Genomic DNA, 20,295 nt, shown 5'->3' on the forward strand with positions numbered 1-20,295 from the left:
AGTTTTTCTAAAACCATACTTCACTGGGGTTTGCAACATGTTAAAAAACATCGATGCATTTTGAAAAAAAGTTTCTTAAGAAACCCGTGGTCATAAATAAATGCATTATACGACACATACCATTTAAATACTTTCAGGTCTTCTTACAATTGCCCGCTGATATTTGTAACGCCAATACTGTATCGTGTTGTCAACAAATAAACGTAACAACTTTCGTTTCTACTTTTTTAGAATTAGGGTTAGATAGATATATTTCAGTGTTTCGAATTACCCTTAACCGATGTTAGTTTCACATTGTGTGATTTTAAAACTTGTAAACTGTCGAAGTCTACCGAAACAATGGCTTTAACAGCAACTCTTAGTGTTACATGTGCATCAGTGGTAAACATTTCTTCTAACACTTTTTGCTACAAATTAATATATGCTTACTGTGATCCAATTGACCACTTTTATTATTATGATTTATGATTTTTATAGTTATATTTGATTCCCTCTATCCTGTCCACACTTTCTGGTTTCCGGCGAAAACAAGGTTTAATCTGACTCAAACAAGTGGTGGCTTCCTTATTCGGACAGATGGAAAAGGAAACGAACAAATTGTAATGTCAATATTGATTTTCTGACATCCATTTTAAAACGAAACTTAAAAATGATTTGTGGAAAACCCGGAGTTGGTGTACTGTTTAGTTTTCGGAAATAGAACAACAGTGATATTACCATGATCAGACCATTCAGACGTACTGCTTTTTCAATAAAATTACACGGAACAAATTCCATTGAAAAAAAGCCTGAGAATCAGATTATTACATCACTTAACATCAAAATACATAAAGCGATTGCTCCGTGAATCCTACCACTGCACAAAATCAATGTATAGTATCATTATTTTGGAAAAAAACTTGATTTTTTTTTACATTCTACTAAACAAAGGATAGTACTTTACTTAGACATACGTCATTATTTAAAGTACACAATTATATGCCGAAAAAATGTGTCAGCGAACTTTTCTTACAAACATCGTACTTGTATTATCAACAGTTATGAAAAAAACCATTTTGATAGAAATTGATCACCAGAATCTCAAAATAGGTGTTCAAAATTAAAACCGGATCTAACGAATTATGGACCTTTCTTAAGAAAAGTATACATTATTAGGTGAATTTACTAATTACTACATGTAATAAAATGTATAGCTGTAATTGCAAACGTAATTAATTATCTAATGTGCATTGTAAAATTGAAAACAATTCTGCCTCATAGAACGGCTGCTATTCTGCCTAATCTTTCAAAATTATAACCCCGTGGGGATCCGGGTTAGAATAGGTCCTCAGTACCCCCTTGCTTGTCGTAAAAGGCGACTAAATGGGGCGGTCCTTCGGATGAGACCGTATAAACCGAGGCCCAGTGTCACAGCAGGTGTGGCACGATAAAGATCCCTCCCTGCTCAAAGGTCGTAAGTGCCGAGCATAAGCCTAAATTTGCAGCCCTTCACCGGCAATGGTGACGTCTCCATATCAGTGAAATATTCTGGAGAGGGACGTTAAACAGTATACAATCAATCGGTCAATCAAAAATTATAATGCTGCGTCGAACAGAATGATACATTTTGACGTTAGTCATATTGTGACGTTAGCAACATGCTATACTACTGTATATGTCATTTTTAGCCACTAAAGTGATGCAATTTAAGTAGAATCAAAATAATTTTATTTTTGAGCTTCGTAGACAAGTTATGGTGGGTGGTGTTGATACTGCATAAATTTCAATATAGCTCCAAAAGTAAGGGAAGCTGGTGTGCGCCGTCTATGGGGTACTAGTAGATTCGTGGGCTCAATTCTGACAAACTATTGTATTGATATCTTTACTACCATGAAAACAGTGACTAGAACAAATTTTCCAAATCCTAATTTTTTTTGTAGGTGACAAATTTTGTATCAATCATTATTTATTTATTTTAATGTTTATGTGTTAGATGATAAATGTATGTATATTGTACTTATGATTCTATGATAATACCAATCTGATTAAAATCAGATCTTTGTTACGCTCCGAAATTCTGATAGTCGCTGTACAAAGCCTATCAGAATTTCGGAGCGTAACAAAGATCTGGCCTGGGGGCCATAAAAGTTAGACGAGCTCACTTTTGATCTCAGCCTCACTTTTCCACTATATATTCCTTTTTGTAAAAATCAGAGTGAGACCAAAAGTGAGCTCGTCTAACTTTTATGGCCCCCAGGCCTGATTTTAATCAGATTGATGATAATACGTAAAATACATGTTGATAACCTGATAGGGTCCTCAATTATACCTACGACAACAATTATTTCCACCTTCTTTGGAATCGCATTTGAGAGCTCGAGAGTCTTATAAACGCATCTGAGATGATATTTTGTTTGTTAGGAAAGAGAGAACAGTAAGCTGAAAGCAACATCCCAATCTTAAAAAATAGAACTCACGACAAGATCATCGTCTGACCGAAGAAAAGTAACCAGTTCACAAATAATCTATTCTCCAGCAATTATCTAAGATGAGTTATGTCACAAAAGTCTTATATTATTTTAGAAAAAAAAATAATATATTCATGAAACAGAAATTACAGAGGTGTCATTTTTTTTTTAATTTAAAAGTCGTAAGATCTTCTGTATAAAAGGACCACGTACCTTTACAATTTTAAAGCATAATAATTTGTAAATACTAGTAACAGATATACTGGTCTGACTCTGTATGAAAAAACTTATTTCCCAACCATGCAAAGGAGAACACATCGGTTGTCACCGATTGACTAGGGATGCTTACTACTCCATGGCGCCTTATCCCACTTCTGATGCTTATAGGTCCGATTTTGCTTTATTTTATGTTTAATGGATTTTTAAAATCTCGATTACTGTTCGTTGTCTCCATATATTTCATGTAGAATCTTACCAGTGCTTTTGGGTCCAAAGTACATATAACATAAGAGATTACTCGTCAAGAAAGTTTGATACCAAGGATTTTTAAATAAACGTTTCTATATTAATAAATTTGATTTAAAATGAGTTATTTTGATATCAGTTTAATAAAAACTTATTTCAGTTTCTTCAAAGTATGTGACTGAAATGTTAATTGGTTTAGTGCTTCGGAAATAAGGGCTTCACAATCAGTAGTCAAGCTCCGAAGTCCATTGTAACAAGTACAAATCGGGAACACAGCATCCAGCACCACTAAAACATCAAAAGTAAAAATAAGGTGCCATGAAAGAGAAAGGCCATCCTTCTGCTCATTATTATAATTGGGCAAATAAAAAAAAAATCCGTAGATAATTCATTATCATTAACGAAGCCGTTTATGCATAAAATTATCACACAAGCCAATCGATTGATCATCGTTCATGAAATAGAAAAATTGAATTGAAAAATCTGACAGCTATTCCTTATATTTACATGCTTTTGATTCCGCCAATCCACGTGCTCCAAGCCCTGCTTCTGTGTAGCTGTTTGTCCCGCCCTGCACGTGATTTTTTTTAACCGCGCCTATTGATGAACCAATACACTGATGGGAAAATAAAGTACATTTATCATTTGTAATTTTATCTCGGACAAAGACATTGGAATTTTAATATTGCTGAAGTAATGACCAAACAAAAAGTAAAAACGTCATTCATCATTCAATTTAATGATAGATTCAACTTGTATTTGCTGTCAAGGTCATTGTATGGATTCATAGAATTAACTCAAAAAGAGACTGTTGAGACCTTGTCTCATCAATTTGCTTGTCAATAGTTTGCCTTGTTTCAGAAATTGTTCGTACGAAAACTATTCTCTTGCATATCGAATCAACTGGTAGATAAAAACCGGATATGCTGGTGAAAAAAAAATGTTTTTTGATAAATAATTTCATTTTGTTTGTATTCTATACTCCAAAAAGGAACACACATCATTTCTGTATAACCTAGTTTGGTATGGAAACATACCCCTTGACAACGATTTGAATCATTTGTATCCATGTAATCCCCTCATATCCAGTCCTTGGGATTCATGGAAGAGTGCAAATTTAATAAATACACCTTCAACTTCAAATAGTAACTCGATCTTACCAAATGTGAACAAACAATATGGCAACTAGACTAGATGTATGTATCAGTTTTTACCTCCCCCCTTCTCATCACTTCCGTTACTACGGTTGTATTATTTAAGGTAAATCTGATCTTACACTTACAGTTTTTTTTTAATTGTTTTTTACATTAAATCATAAGGAATGACTCTTATTTTTGGCCAAATTATTCGAGTATATGTAATCTGGTCTAGTCAGTTTACACTGAAATACCAACCAATTTTAAAAATTAATAACTTTTTAAAAGTGATGCTTATTAATATTATAATATAAACTGATAATTTGTGGAGAAACCTGAACAAAAATTCTATAAAATTCTGCGAAAAAGAAGACACATGTTTTCTTAAAAATTTATTTTGAAGATACTTTCATCCTGACTAGAAAGGATATTGTGCTGCTTATGACGGATAACCTTCATATCATATACCCGCTAAGATTCAACATCCACTGTAAAGTACGACAGTGTTCTCAATGTAATGAAGGCACAGAATACTACTGTAATACGTGTATACATGACCCGTGTCTCCAGTGTAAAGAGAGGCATGTTATTGACCTTGATACCATAAACCACGATGTTGTCATTTACCGCGAGATATATGAATACATCCCAAAACAAGAGACTTGTGTGAAACATCAAGACAAAATATATGAAATGTTCTGCAAGTCATGTGATTTGCCTGTATGTTTCAAATGTACAGAACACAGAAAACACCAAATACTGGACATTAGAACAGCATACAAAACAAACCATCAGCAACACAGAGAAGTCATCTGTAACATCAGAAGTGATATTCTTTATAACAGTTATTTTTTCCTAACAGGAATCAAAGCTGATAGAGAAACTTGTCACAGAGAAATCTCTCATCGTAAATCAGAGATGTCTAAAAAGCCAAAAGACTGAAATATCTGATGGACATGGAGATATGTAATATTAAAATAATACACAAACATATCATAATGATTCATAGAATACAAAAACAGAGGAGAAAAATGAAGAGACACCTTGCCCGCATAGAGAATTGTGAACACTGAACAGTCAGCCAACATACCAATTAAATTCCTTTATTTCCTAAGGAAAACCCGTGTTCACAGGAAAAAAGACACTAGATCTATAAATCTTACTCAAAATGTCTTCCTTTCCTTAACCAAGGAAATCAAAGTAGAAAATGTGATGGAATTATTGAAAGAAATCCAAATCCTAGAGATAGGAAATAGACAAGTTAAAAATGAATATATGCTGAAACTGAATTCTACACCCATATTACACAAATCCGTTAGAATAACAGGGGTTAGTAATGTAAGACACATTTCATTTGTGACATCAGATCAGGTCTGGGTCTGTGATGAAGAAAACAATCTCATTTTGACAAACACCAGACGTGATACACTACATCATTTGACAGATATAATTATTGGGTTCGGCGTACACACAACAAATAATACCTGCGATCTTATTTATATAGACAGGGAATTTAAAATAAAGAAACTTTCTAAAGATAACAGAACAGAATGTACATTGATCTCGAAAAAAGAACGAAATATTCCCTGGTGTGTATACTGCACCCCCTCTAATGGAGATTTACTGGTAGGGATATATAATTGTGAAACAGATAAATTAAAGATTGTACGATATAACGAATCAGGACAATACATACTGACAATAGAAAACAGCTACAGAGGCGAGGAAATATTTTATGTACCTAGCTACATCACAGAGAACCGCAATGGTGATATCATTGCAGTGGCGTAGCATCGTTTTTGAAAGTGGGGGGGGGGGCAGGCAGAGAAATTTTTTTTTTACTTACCTGAACAAGTTGACAAGGATAAAAAAAGAAGAAAAAAAAAAAGGTAAAAGTTGCCCAAAGTCGAAAATCCTATTTCGTGGGGGGGGGGGGGGGGGGAGGGGGGTAGGTAAAATCCAGTTTCAACTACTTTTAGTACCAATTCTTATACTACATTTTCGGTACATTTCTAAAAGTGGAGGGGGCCAACCACGCTTTCAATTAACATTTCCTATAGTGTAAGTAAAGTTGGGAAAAAAAGTGGGGGGGCCAGGCCCCCCCTGGCCCCCCCGGATACTACGCCCCTGCATTGTGACAGATTATATGTCAGGAGCTGTAGTTGTGACAGATCGTACAGGGAGATATCGCTTCACCTATACAGGTCCTCCATCTGGATCAAATCTAACGCCACGTGGAATCCGCACAGGTGCGCTGTCGAACATTTTAATTTGTGATGATGAGACATTACAGATGATTGATAAAGACGGCAACTTCATGTTACAGTTACACACACAACAACAAGGGTTAAATGGACCAAGAGGTGTAAGTTATGATGACAAGTATCACCTCCTCTGTGTGGGATCGTGTAAAAACAACACAGTGGGTGTTTACAGATTTATAGAGAGACAAACATCCTTCACAGGTATGCCATTCTTATTAAAAAGGTTAATTTTATATTTATATATATATATACAAATATACATTAATTGTTGAAAAACAATCTGAGTATGCAGATGCTCTGACGCTGATATTAAAAATGTTGCTAAAGTTTCTGGTTGACAATATCTGCATGATTTTTGAAGACTAGGTCTTCCAAAATTCGATTGGAATTCCAATGGGTACTAATTGCGCCCCTTTAAAAAAAGATCTGTTATTGTATTCATATGAAGCAAGATGTGTTCAAAATCTTTCACATGAAATAAAGAAAACGCTTGGTGTGCATTCAGATGTCGACAACGTATCGTCAATTAACAATGTTTTTTTACTAAGTATATTCTAGTGTCGACAAAATAAACTTATGTAAGTTTAAAATTAAACATTCATTAGAGGCTGAAACATCTGTTTCAAACTTAGATATTTTTTTTTAGAAAAAACGTTGATAGTTATCTTACTACAAAGTGTAATAATAAACGTAAAGACTTTAACTTTTCAATCGTCAACTTCTCTCACATATGCAGGAAAAAAGCTTCATCGCCTGCTTACGGAGTTTATATATCTCAGACGATTCGATTAGCAAGGACATGCTATACGCACATGTATGAATAATTTCTAAAAAGAGGTTAGTTATGGACAAACTGGTTGGTCAAAATTTCGTAAATTCTATGGGCCCTACACTGACTTTGAAAGCAAAAACAATCTATGATTAAGTCAAATGTTGCCCGGCTTTATACATGTTATATTATACAGTTATTGACTGGGTATATAACATATATATGTTGGACCTAAAAAAATGTTTGAGGCCGCAGGCCAAAGGCAACATTTTCACCTTCAGGTCCAACAAATCATATGTTGCCCGAATCCCAGTCTATAACTGTTTTGTTATACCCTTCACTGCTCAATTAAGATTGATCAATTAAATCAATACACGCTATATCATCATATTTACATGGAAAATTATGGCTTCTTCAGTAAATATAAAACATTAAGCTGAGAAAGAACAAAATCAATTATATATTAATTGTATCACAAAAATTATTTAACACAAAACATCCTCTTCCCTTCTTCCTTACCTGGCTGTTAGCAACGACTCTTGTAGCTCTTAACCTCGGCTATTTTCGCGTCGCCGATATTGAACGATGATTAATTACTTGTGACGTAACAGACGAGTGACGTTGCGGTCTAACAATTCTTATGTAAGACCGGTCAATAGTGAAATTGTTAGACCGATGTAATAAACAGTTCTTTTGTTGGACTTTTTATAAGTAATAAATATATAGAATGATATTTAGAAGGGTATAACAAAAATATATGATTTTTAAAATCAGTATGAGAAGAAAGCAGTACAGAGTAAATTACAAGTTCCTTAATTTGTAGACTTTCATAAAAAAGTGAAACTGTAATAAATTGATACTCATACTTGTTCCCTTACAAAATATTTTGTGTTGTTTAACGCCATTGGAAAGTCTCTAATTTTCCTTCGATTATTTTCACTTTCAGAGGTTCACGCAGCGACGCATTTTGCCGGAAAACGATTCTGACATGCTACCTTGAGATTTTAACCACGGAAACTTGATGTGTTTTGATTTGAGGGACAACTTACTAATTAAACTTTTGAATGCACGTCATATAATATTTTATATAGAATCGTGAAAAATGTTAAAGCTAATAGAAATATCACAATTCAAAACCTGATTCACGAGCCTCCAGTACACAAATAAAACTTTAACTAATGCTTTATTTTTTCATTCGATCCAAGTCCTTTTAAATCGACGATGCATTATTTTTGTCTTTCTTTTCCTTTAACTTTTTGTTTACTATTCGGAATATTTGCCAATATTATATACAGTCTCTTCTATGCGCACCCTGAGTGCTCTGTATATTCCATTGTACCCAGTAATCATCGTCAACAATAGGCAATAGGAATATATTTAAATAGATAGATATTATTTAGCTTGAGATTTGCGTTCATAACTGAGACAAAAACATGTTCAAATGTGTGGAATTTAGATGGTTGAACTCATATTAGGTTTACAGGTATGTATAACTAATGACTCTTATTAAAAACAGACTAAATTCAGTCATTTGCAGCCATTTATAATTTCCATGAATCACAAAGTATGTGTCAATCTGTATGATGAATTAATAAAAAAGGGTGGGAGAGATATAATGTTTGAATTATTCATTAATAGTTGTAGGCTCATGTATGTTTTGTATTTCAAATAATACTGTTTTTGTCTCATGCATTTAAATTCAAGCTTTATACATGTATATCCTCGCTTTAATATTATACACCGATAGAAATAGTAATAGGAATACCATCTGAATTTTTCCAATCTCCTTTGTAATTATTGTTGAAGGTTTTATCCTTTTTGTATAAAATTAACCAGCCTTTTTTGTTGTTTTACCAGTCAGGCCAAAATTAATAAAGTAGAATTAAAATAAATATCAATTCATCTCAAAATGAGGAGAAAAAAATCATTTTGCAAGTTTTATGGTCCACACAATGGAGACGTTCAACACTAAAACCTATCGTTAAGTCAAATGCTGACTGAAAATTAATTGTTAAACCATTATTTACACACTGAATTGATGATGATTTTCCCGTGATTTCCCTATCATGACAAGGAACACAGGTCAACTGTGACCAGTCGACAGGATTTACCTACTCCTCCACCTTACCCCCTCTCGTTGGAGGTGCCTGTTTGTTCTAATTTCTAAGTTTGACAAACGGTAGCTGTATCATGTCTACAAGTGATTCTTACTTCTCCGTGGCACCTGATCCCATCTCTGATCTTGTCAGAGGTCCGTCTTTGCTCTTTTTTTTTTGTTTTGTATTGTTTCAGTTAACTTTTGAGTTGGACTACTGTTCGTTTTCACCATGTTCATAATACCAATATCAAAGTTATTGTAATTTAATTTGAAATATCATGATAATCTTTTCAAGATGCTTTCACTCTAAAAGATCGTATGAAATGGTTTATTGAATTACTTTCATACTTTATAAATATTATACATGATACTTTTATTTAGCTTTGTTCATCACGTTTGTGAATGCTAACAACATGGACACACTGAAATTCAGCACCCAGTGTAAAGAACGACAGTGTTTCCAATGTCAAGGGGACACAGAATTTTACTGCAACACGTGTGAATATGACCTGTGTCTACTGTGTAAAGAGAGACACGTCATTGATCTAGATACCAAAAATCATGATGTTGTTATTTACCGCGAGAAATACAAATACATCTACAGTCAAGAGACCTGTGTAAAACATCCAGAAAGCATCTACATATTTTTCTGTTACTCGTGTAAACTTCCTTTCTGTTTTAAATGTAGAGGACACGTAAACCACGCATTAATGGACATTGGAACAGCGTATAAGATGAATCGCTTTACATACAGACAAATTATTCACAACATCAGAAGTGAAACTATATATAAAAGCTTGTGTCTCCTAGTAGGAATCAAATCTGATATGAAAACCTGGCACTCGGAAGTGTACAACCGTCAATCATGGATTTTAAAGAGAGCCCAGAGACTGAAGAGCATCATTAACATAGAAATAAATGATGCTCAAATCAGAAATAGGAGTTACCCTCAAAGGTTACAAATCGTAATGTGGAACATAAACGCGTATCTTGCCATAATGGAGAAATATCAATACAGGTCTGAGCAGTCAGAAAGGAGACCTGTAAAATTCTTATTATTTATTAAGAAATTCTGTGTCTCCAAGAGAAGGAACACTCCCAGACTTACCCAGCATGTCCTGCCTATACTGACGAAGGAAATCAATTTCGAGGATCTGATTATAACTCTGATGAGTAGTTTCCAAATGATAAAAGGAACAGAAATGGTGGGGACGGGAAAAAGACAAGTAAATAATAAATATCTGCTAAAACCGATGTCTTCCCTAGTATTGCAAAGATCTTTGACAGCAAAAGGTGTTAGTTGTGTAAAACATATCACCATAAAGACATCAGGCCAAATATGGATTAATGATATTAACAACCTTAACCTAACAAACATAGTAGGAGACATACTATGTCATGTGCCAGATATAAGTAGTTATTGGGGAGTACACACAGTGAGCATGACCTCTGACCTTATTTATATAGGCAAAAATCATCACATTATCAAAATATCTAAAGATAACAGATCCAAGACATTAATAAAGAAAACCGAATCTTGGGAACCACAGTGTGTTTACTGCTCCGCTTCCAATGGAGATCTTCTGGTTGGGATGTGGAATACTGACACATTTCAAGGAGGGAAAGTAGTGCGGTATAGCCACACTATCCAACACATACAGACAATACAACACAACAGCAATGGTCACGAAATATACAGTTTTCCTAGATACATAACAGAGAACTGGAATGGAGATATTATTGTGTCTGACTTTCTCCGTCGTGCCGTAGTGGTGGTAGACTACGGAGGAAGACATCGCTTCTCCTACACAGGTCCTGAACTAGGAGTAATAATATCACCGTACGGAGTATGTACAGATGCGCTGTCACATATTCTTATTTGTGATCAATTCTCTAACACGGTTCAGATGATCGACAAAGATGGTAACTTTCTGTCAGTGATACTGACACAAGAAGACGGGATAAACAAACCATGTAGTCTCGATTATGATGATATAACTCATCTTCTTTGGGTAGGATCAATCAACAACAACAGCATATGTGTTTACAGACACATTAGCAGACATGAAGTTAAGCATATCTGAGTAAAGAACATTTCCCAAAGAAGTAAGATGCAAGAACAATTTTGAAAATGATTAAAAAACAAATTTGGTCAGAGCAAACACGGACCTTAGTGGTAGGATCAGGTGCCATGGAGGAGCGAGCATCTCTGTTTAAACCCGCCGTTTATTCCTTGTTATTATTGGAAAAATAACGGAAAAAGCCATCGACAATTCAGTGTGTAAATAATAGTCAAACAATTGGTGTGATAAATGTAATTCTGCAATTAACTCCGTGATAAAATGTACATGATGACAATGTCATTGTATCGACCGTAGAACTTACGATATGATTATTTTAATCGAGACTGCTGATATTCTTATTTATGAGCTTGTTTGTCATTAATATACTTCGTTAAAGATCTCGGAAAAAATCGAGGAGGAGTTAAAAACAAAAACAAACGATCGATTGTAAATTCACTTTATCTTTGGTATAATAAATGTTTTGTTAAGAAATCGTATGTACATGCATGTCTATTTAATACATGGATATATAAATCCCCCAAATGTCAAGAACGAATAATACAGCGTATATATGAAATGACATATAAACAATTTTATATTTAAGCATGAAAACGACTTACAATTGGACAACGCAACTGTGTCAAAGGCAGAGGATAATCTCATAAAGAAAACTTCATATTTCCTCTTTATCCTTCCATACTTTAGCATAAAAAAATGAAAGAAAAATTTAAAAAGAAAAAAAAAACTCATAGTAATTTAATATTTCATGGATATGATATACCTTTCTAGTAAATATTTGTTTTAAGCGATATTAAAGGTATAAAACTCATATTATAAACATTTTGTTGACAGATAATGCATAAGACAAAGCATTTTCTAGTACTTCCTGTAATGACCACATTTCCGGTTGGCACTACTCAGTGGCCCTTCTATGCAATTTATTATTAAAATTAAAAACAGGTATTTTCCTGTTTGAAAATTAATTAATTTGATTTGGTTACACCAACATTGTATTTCAATTCTTTTTGTGTTTTTTTTATTAAGAACATTTGGTACTCATTTCCCACAAAGTAGACAAAATCAAACATATAAAAAATTATTCAAAAATATATAAGAAATATTGAAAACACGCAACGAAAAATACAAACTGGCAAGCATACCGATATATCTATATAAAACCAACCTTTATATTTCTATCATAGGGTCAGGTGAAGTTAATATATAAATATATAATCATATATACACAGACTCAGTTTACATTTACATCAAGCTGTATCAGTTATGAAGATATCTAACATCCTTTCCATATAAAACCTGAAAACATGCAAAAAGACTTTACCCAAGAATATATGAAAAAGGTATGTATAGCAAAAATTACTTACTCATATACACATGTACTTACAGAATGTATACGAAAATACTATGCATCCGCTATTAAAGAATTTGGTTACATTTGTATTAACCTATACTTCAACAAAGCAAGAAAATAACAAGAGTTTTCAGACAGAGTATGAAGAAATAGCCAGGGGAGTAGATCGTAGGCTTGTGGCCTGCAGAGTTCGCCTGTAGTTCACGAGGAACACACGTTTCTGAATCGTCCGCTGTCAAAAGAAAATGTTTGCTTAAAATAAAACTTGATTTTCCTGACCTTGTTCATGCCGTTTTTTTTCTTATACGAATTCTTATACGTATTTCGTATGTTCTAAAATATTACATATACAATATCCTTCAGGAAAATGTTATTATATTCATTCAAAATACATGTATTTTCTTTTAAATACTACATTTGAAATTAATAATTTTATTATTTTTTCTTCAAATTTTGTATTTATAATGCTACAATATAAGATGTTAGTCTTCAGTTCTTTGTTGAATTAAGAACATGGTGACATTTAATTTCATTGATTTGGCCTAATTTCATTGCAAATAATGTAAATAATAACTTTCTAGAATATAAAGAAATTGTCAACTCTCTGTGATGTTCAAAAGTCTGCCCTTCTGAAACCATCCTTATTAATCTATACAAATACTTTTCACTTCAAATTCAATTTTTGTGCAAATTTGAATAAAAAAATTAAAACTACGCGGTGAAATTTATTCATTTTGCTCATTTAAACATGAAGCAAGTTGTTATTGTCAAATTCTAGGACAAGAGTTTGTTTGTATCATCTGTCCTTAAACGGGCATGGGCACAATTTCAACATAAAGTTGAAACTTTATTTGTCCATTTTTACAAATATTTATGAGGGTCTTTCTAATTATCATAAAAAATCGAATGTCAGTTGGCAAGATATAAGACAGATTTAGAGTTCCAAACGTTTGTTATGTAAACAAGGTCCGTGTCATGTTTTTTGTTTGAATAAGTGTATATAATAATATGTGGTCGTTCAAAGTAGATAATTTCAATAAAAAGGTCATTTTAAATACAAATCGACAGTTTCTATTGATCTGCCGAATTTTATTCTGTTATGAATAATATATTTTTATATGTGAACAAAAACAAGGCACGGGTCTTATTTACAATATGAAGAACTTTAAAATCTGTATCTCATTTGTTAATCAACAAATGATGTTCAAATTTTTGCTAATCATTTGATGATGCCTTACTTAGAACTTTTAAATATTAAAATTGATTGAAAAATTCAGTTGAAACTGTGCAACATTGCAGGTGTCCATGCCCCTTTAAAGTCTTACCGCCGTATCTTTGTGTAATTTTTTCACAGTCGTCGTTGTATTTTCCAGACAGATAATATTTTTGGAAGGCGGGATTCCACCAAAAAGGGAGGTCACTCTCCTTCTTGACCATCATTCCCACACCGCTGACGTCACATTTATACCTCCCTGGGAGAACCTCCAAATCGTCAAAACGAGTCCGCAGGGAAAACAGGGCGTCTGCCTTAACACAAACATTGATGTCAGATTAAAGACATGAGTAATTTGTGTGTAGCAATTAAAGCAAGTGACATTTAACACAATAATATAATATATTCTTGTCCAACAAAAAGTTTTTCGGAAAAATGTTTTAGTTTATCTTTCCTTGTCTGCTGTTTTTAGGGTCCCTTTTGAGATTGGGATTGAGATTTTGAGATGTTACTCGAAATAATCAGACATTAAATATTCCTTAAACTTGTAATGTACACTGAAGTCAATATTCTAGGGATTTTCTTAAAGTAGTTTAAACGCAATGAAACATCAATCGGCTCCCTTAGATAATATTCTCTTGTTTAATTTAATAAGTAATTACTCCGTCTTATAAATGAAACAAAATTAGGACTTTTAGATTTTATCCACGTTATTTTCCCCAAAACAACAATGTTACTTTTGCTAATTTAATTTTAAAGCCCTTGTTATCAGACCTTCATCCGAACAAACCTTAGTACCTACTCATCCAAGGATTCTAACTCACAAAATTTCTTAGATCATTTGAAAATTCAAATTAATACATAGTGTTTTGAAAACTGTTTTTTCTTAAACTGCAAAGCATGAGCTGCATTTTTTTTTTAATTTCATCTCTCCTAACGTTTTAAATTAAATGTATTCATCGAAGAAATTTGTTAAATAATTTTTGACTCTTTAATTTTTCCTTTTTGTCTTATTGATTTAATTTCTTTGTATTTTTCAAAAATACTTTTCCAAAATAAAGTAAATGTGAATGACAAACCTGACTGCGGTACTTGAACTTACAGTATAGTTTCGCAGCAGTTCTTTGGCTTCTGCTATTCCGGAAGCAACCACAACCTGTTTAGGCTTCCCGAGCCCGATCCTAACAGCACACTGCTCATTTGTAAAAGCTCCATTCAGATGCACTAAAACAAATAATCGTTGTTAAATTTGGACAAATTCATACCGTTTTAAGCATATTTTGTTTTTTAGAAGGATAAGCATCTTCTTTCCTATTAAACCAATCAGGTAAAAGTCTTACTGACCTATTACTGCGCTCTGTAAATTTCGTGGATGAAAATTCCTGGGGTTTCCCTTTAGAACCGTGAATGTGGAGGTGGTAATTCGTATAGGATCAGTAAACTGTAACGCATTGACACGCTCCACTGAACTTACATATCCAGTACATGCATCAAACCATCGTTCCATTAAACCTGGCAAATGTAATTAGACTTTTAAAAAGACATATGTTGGGCATTTCTTAGAATTTTGTTGTCAACAGATTTTTTAAAAAAAATATATCGAACATCTGATTCACAAAATCCAAGCAGTTGACATTTTTCTTTTCCAGGACGAGTTCTTCTGTGTGATTGATTTGTTTTTATAGCAAGCAACACTTTAAAAAAAATTCAGAAATTAAAAAAAAATATATAATATTAACTTAATGTTCTCTTTGTTGAGGTACATGTAGTTTTAAGGTGAGTCGTAGAGGTTTTTTGTATTTCCTTATTCCAAATTTCATTCCTTAGCTTCTTACCCTCGCCTGGAAAAAATCGACCTTCTAGTGTTTCTACACATGCACCGATAGGAGCTACAGTCATCGCACATTTCTGATCGGCAATGTCACATACTGAAAAAAAAGGATTGAGTCAAAGACTTTTTAGGATTGTTTTATGCCAAGGCAAATGATTTTATTCAAATAATATTTTATATATTTATATAAGAATATAAATATTTTGTCAGGATAGACATGAATTTTTCGAAATTGTATATGATACTAAAACCTTTGACTTACCTGCCTGCACCAGGTCCAGATCCGCGCCTTTTAATATCCCATCACTGTCACTTTTTAAAGGAAATAAAAAAGAAATGAATTATTCGCAATTTATTATATATATTTAGAAATTTTGTGTCAGGATTGCTGCATTTGATTTATTATGTAATTAGACACATGTGCAACCTCTTTCATTAAAAGAGCCTAATTGAGTTGAATGATCTCTGGTAGGCAACCAACAGAAAAATAATTTAAGAGTGCAAAATAAAAAATGCAACATTTATTTGCAGATTACAGGCTTGGCTAACTATTTAAGCACATTAAAAATATATTTCAAACAATCAAATTATTTTGAACGCCATATAGATTATACAAAAATGATTCATTCTTATTAATTATCTTAGAATATATATAAAATATATACAAGTTTATGTTTACTTACATAAAATTCCACGGTCTTCTATTTCCACTTACTGCAAATACCCAGGTTTTAGCCTGTAACATTGATTAAGGTTGGTTGTTTATTGTTATTTCTCTTATGATATCATTTACTTTTTAAGACGAATAATCTGTAAATGTAAGTATTGTAAAAAAAAAATAAATAAAAAAATATTAATTTTTTCATCAAATTCCTTGCAACATATGTCCAAAGAGTTCTGAAAAATATCATTTTCGCAACATTTAAAAAAAAATTATTACTGATAGTAAATATTTAATGTTATATAGGGCAACAGGTCATTTAACCGTGACCTCTAGAAACACTGGAAATGGGATTGTATGCCTAAGTGGAATAAATATGTCATGTTTTGATTAGGCATTCCTCGTGAGTTGTACATAAAACAAATGGAGAAAACGAATAGTATTACAGATCAATATAAAATAGGAGCAAATCAAACAAAAACCTCCAAAACATCAGTGGTTGGATCAGATGCCATGGAGGAGTGAGCATCCCCTGCCGACCGGTCACACCCGCCGTGCGCTTCTTGTCATGATCGGGAAATAATGGAAAAATCCATCGCCAATTCCGTGTATATATAATGGACTAACTATTAGTATGAAAAACATCAGACGCATTTGACTCAATGATAAATTGTATTTGCTGACAAGGTCATTGTATCGACCATAGAACTAACAAAATTATGACTTTTAACGAGACTGCTGATACTCTTGTTTCATCAATTGTTTTGTCAATAATGTACATCATTTTAGAATATTGATCAGGCAGACAGAAAAATCGGTTTTTAAATAAACATAAAGGCAAGTGCGTTGCAATAAGTATAAAATCCGACAACCTACGACCCAGCAATATGTGTAACGTACTAAACGGTTCATCATATCGATATATCGACAGTAGAGTCAAGAAAATGCCAGACAGTTGTCTGGGAAATTGATATTTTATTAATTTTCCGTGCAAATATATTATATGTTTACAAATAAAAAACTGAAATTCATATGGTATCAAGATGTCCTTTTTTTCATGTATTTAATCATTGTCAGAGAAACTCCAATTAAATCTTAACGTTGCGAAACTTTCTGATTTTTTTTTAGAAGATGTCATTTCTTTAAGATTTAGGACGACGTTGCCTATTTTTCTTCGACCTTTCATTTTTGCTATGCAAAAGTAATAATACATAAATTAGAATACTTGGTACATTGCTGTAAAAGGTAAAAAATGGAAGCATTTAAACATATTTAACCGACTGACTGAAAATGTCAAATTAAAATATAGTTATATAAATGACATTTATTAAATGTATCTGATGCTTATTCAAACTTTTGACTTTAGTCTTTAACTTAATTTTCAAAATTTTGCTAAACATGACATATTCTTTTAAATTCTATTAAACAGAAATAATATCTTTTTATTTTGTTGGACAAAGATAAAAAATGTAATATCTTTAAAAATGACGAATAGAGATAAAAAATAATTATCATTTTTAAAGCCAATTTTAAAAAATAAAACAGGAGGGTCTAAACACATGAAAAATGAGATCAGATGCAAAAAAGCGTAATTATCCAATGTATTCCAATCACACCCCACGTATGCTCCTGGGTAAACGGATATAGGTATCAAAAATCTCAGATGTAAATAATGGCCTATTAATTACTATTAAAATTGTAAGTAAGCATTTGAGATAGTGATAGGCAACATTTGCACACAAAATATGTGTACATGTATCGCTCTTGATGACTTCAAACATAACTGTTGATATCCTGTATTCATCAAAGTTTTAATAAATAGTTTGTCCCTTTTTAAACAAAGCTTGATATATATATATATAGGATCTCCCATGATTTGTAGTTGGATATGATTTTTATCCAACGAGTTGTGTGATTTTTATCCCCGAGCCTTGGCGAGGGGATAAAAACACACAACGAGTTGGATAAAAATCATATCCAACTACAAATCATGGGAGATTCTTTTTATCCCATGTTTAATACTTCACAACTGATGTTTTACACTGTTTTTATAAGGGACTCCGCTATATTTTACTTCATCACGCTAACGCAAAAACCATTGTGACGTCATAACTGCACTTAAGTGTGGGATATGAAAAATTTATCCAATGAGTCATATCCACGGGATAAAGGGGTAAACATGGGATAAAACGTAATACATACCTGAATGCTGAGACTCAGTGAGGCCAGAACAGCGAATCCACAGAGTAACCAGACGTCCATCTTAAGACAAATATCAAAAGAAAAGAATTCTGTAAAGATTCAGATTCATCCACAAAACATCATTGTAAAAATTATTCACCTTTTAAAGTTTATTATGTTTACATGCATTCCCCTATTTTTGCCGCCACATGCATTGTTATGTTGCATATTTTTCACACGATTGTCAAAACTCTGTCAGAATTCTAGAGATGTCCTACTTACCATTGCTCGGTGTTGTTTACCTGGAGATTTTAGAAAATATAAAACACGTGAGTTGTATTTAAATACGTTACCTTTTAAGTGGCCTTTTTAATAATTAAAGTTTCGTCACAAACTACAGTTCACTGCATATTAAACGATTGTTTAATCATTTTGAGGAATTCTAAAAATTATACAATATACTTAAAATTTTATACACGAAAAAGCTATAAAATTCATTTATATTTCGATATTTTTTTTGAAAAACCAGAAGTCTCTGTCGAGACTGAAGATCTACTGGTTTGTACTTTTTGTATTTTTTAGTAACCACGGCAACACCATTCATCTTAATCAAAAAACCGATACACAGAATTAAGTACCTTAAAGTAGTCTACTCTGTACCAAGTTAAATTGAAATCATATCAAATCTGTAGTAGACGTAGCATTTTAAAAGAATTTCACAGGAATGTCTATTTTAAGTGACAACGGCAACACCATTCATCGAAATCAAAAACCGATACTAAGAATTATGTATCTAAGTAAAGTCTACTTGTGTGCCAAGTTATATTGAAATCAGATCAAAACTATAGGAGGAGTGGCATTTTGAAAGAATTTCACAGAAATTTCTATATTTAGTAACCTCGGCAACACAGTTCTTCGAAATCAAAAACAGATACACAGAATTATGTATCTTAGTGTAGTCTACTTGTGTGCCAAGTTATATTGACATCAGACCAAAACTGAAGGAGGGGTAGCATTTTGAAAGAATTTCACAGAAATTTCTATTTTTAGTGACCATGGCAACACCGTTTTTCGAAATCAAAAACCGATACACAGAATTATGTATCTTAGTGTAGTCTACTTGTTTGCCAAGTTATGTTGAAATCAGACCAAAACTGTAGGAGGAGTAGCATTTTGAAAAATTGTTTACAGACAGACAGACAGACGGACAGACGGACGGACGCCGGATGCATTACTATCGCATAAGCTCTTCTGGTCTCTGACCAGTAGAGCTAAAAAAAAAACCCAGTAAGTTTAATTCAGGATTAGAATTAAACGCTAATTCCGTTTTATTCTATACATTTTAAACCATTATATTAATATATATTTACATTACACGTGTGTTTTTCATCTAAAGTGAAATGAAAATATTACATTCAAAACACCATAACATGGAAAAGGTGTCAAAAGGATACAGCATACATTTATTTTGGCGTCCTAATCGTTGAACGCCGAACAAATTCAATGTCATAAGCAAAAAAAAAAAAAAAAAAAAAAAAATCAAATTGAGCTGAAGCTGTCGGGTTGCCTCCTGATTAAATAGTAGCTTACAGGAAGTATACTACTGGGATTTTAAAATCCAAATCACATTTGCAGTCAATGCAGAGAGATGAAAAAAGTAAATATAAGCAATACATTATTGTTTGAAAGATAATAGTTTCATAACTGAAACGGTGTACATGTGTGCAAACAAATTTTCACAACGCGCTAACGTTCGTTACTCAATTTGTTTGTACACACCGTTGCAGTAATGAGACTA

At 32.8% G+C, this 20,295-nt stretch overlaps 2 protein-coding genes across 2 annotated transcripts; one reads left to right on the top strand and one right to left on the bottom strand.

Moving 5' to 3' along the window:
• The first annotated feature begins 6,194 nt into the window (after positions 1-6,194).
• Positions 6,195-11,357, top strand: LOC134271961 (uncharacterized). The gene is made up of 2 exons (XM_062754197.1): positions 6,195-6,513; positions 9,561-11,357. Exons 1-2 carry the CDS (start codon positions 6,195-6,197, stop codon positions 11,261-11,263), a joined length of 2,022 nt encoding a protein of 673 aa, XP_062610181.1. The 3' UTR covers positions 11,264-11,357.
• Positions 11,358-11,710: 353 nt separating this feature from the next.
• LOC134271959 (uncharacterized) lies at positions 11,711-18,654 on the bottom strand. Its single transcript, XM_062754194.1, has 8 exons — positions 18,519-18,654; positions 16,339-16,391; positions 15,918-15,967; positions 15,660-15,752; positions 15,169-15,336; positions 14,927-15,048; positions 13,937-14,138; positions 11,711-12,843 (listed from the first exon to the last, which is right to left on the bottom strand). Exons 1-8 carry the CDS (start codon positions 18,576-18,578, stop codon positions 12,713-12,715), a joined length of 879 nt encoding a protein of 292 aa, XP_062610178.1. The 5' UTR covers positions 18,579-18,654; the 3' UTR covers positions 11,711-12,712.
• Between the last annotated feature and the right edge of the window lie 1,641 nt (positions 18,655-20,295).

Source organism: Saccostrea cucullata, unplaced genomic scaffold (assembly GCF_032062105.1).
Source record: "Saccostrea cucullata isolate Sc308-1 unplaced genomic scaffold, CSIRO_AGI_Scuc_v1 ctg542, whole genome shotgun sequence".
Lineage (NCBI taxonomy): Eukaryota > Metazoa > Mollusca > Bivalvia > Ostreida > Ostreidae > Saccostrea > Saccostrea cuccullata.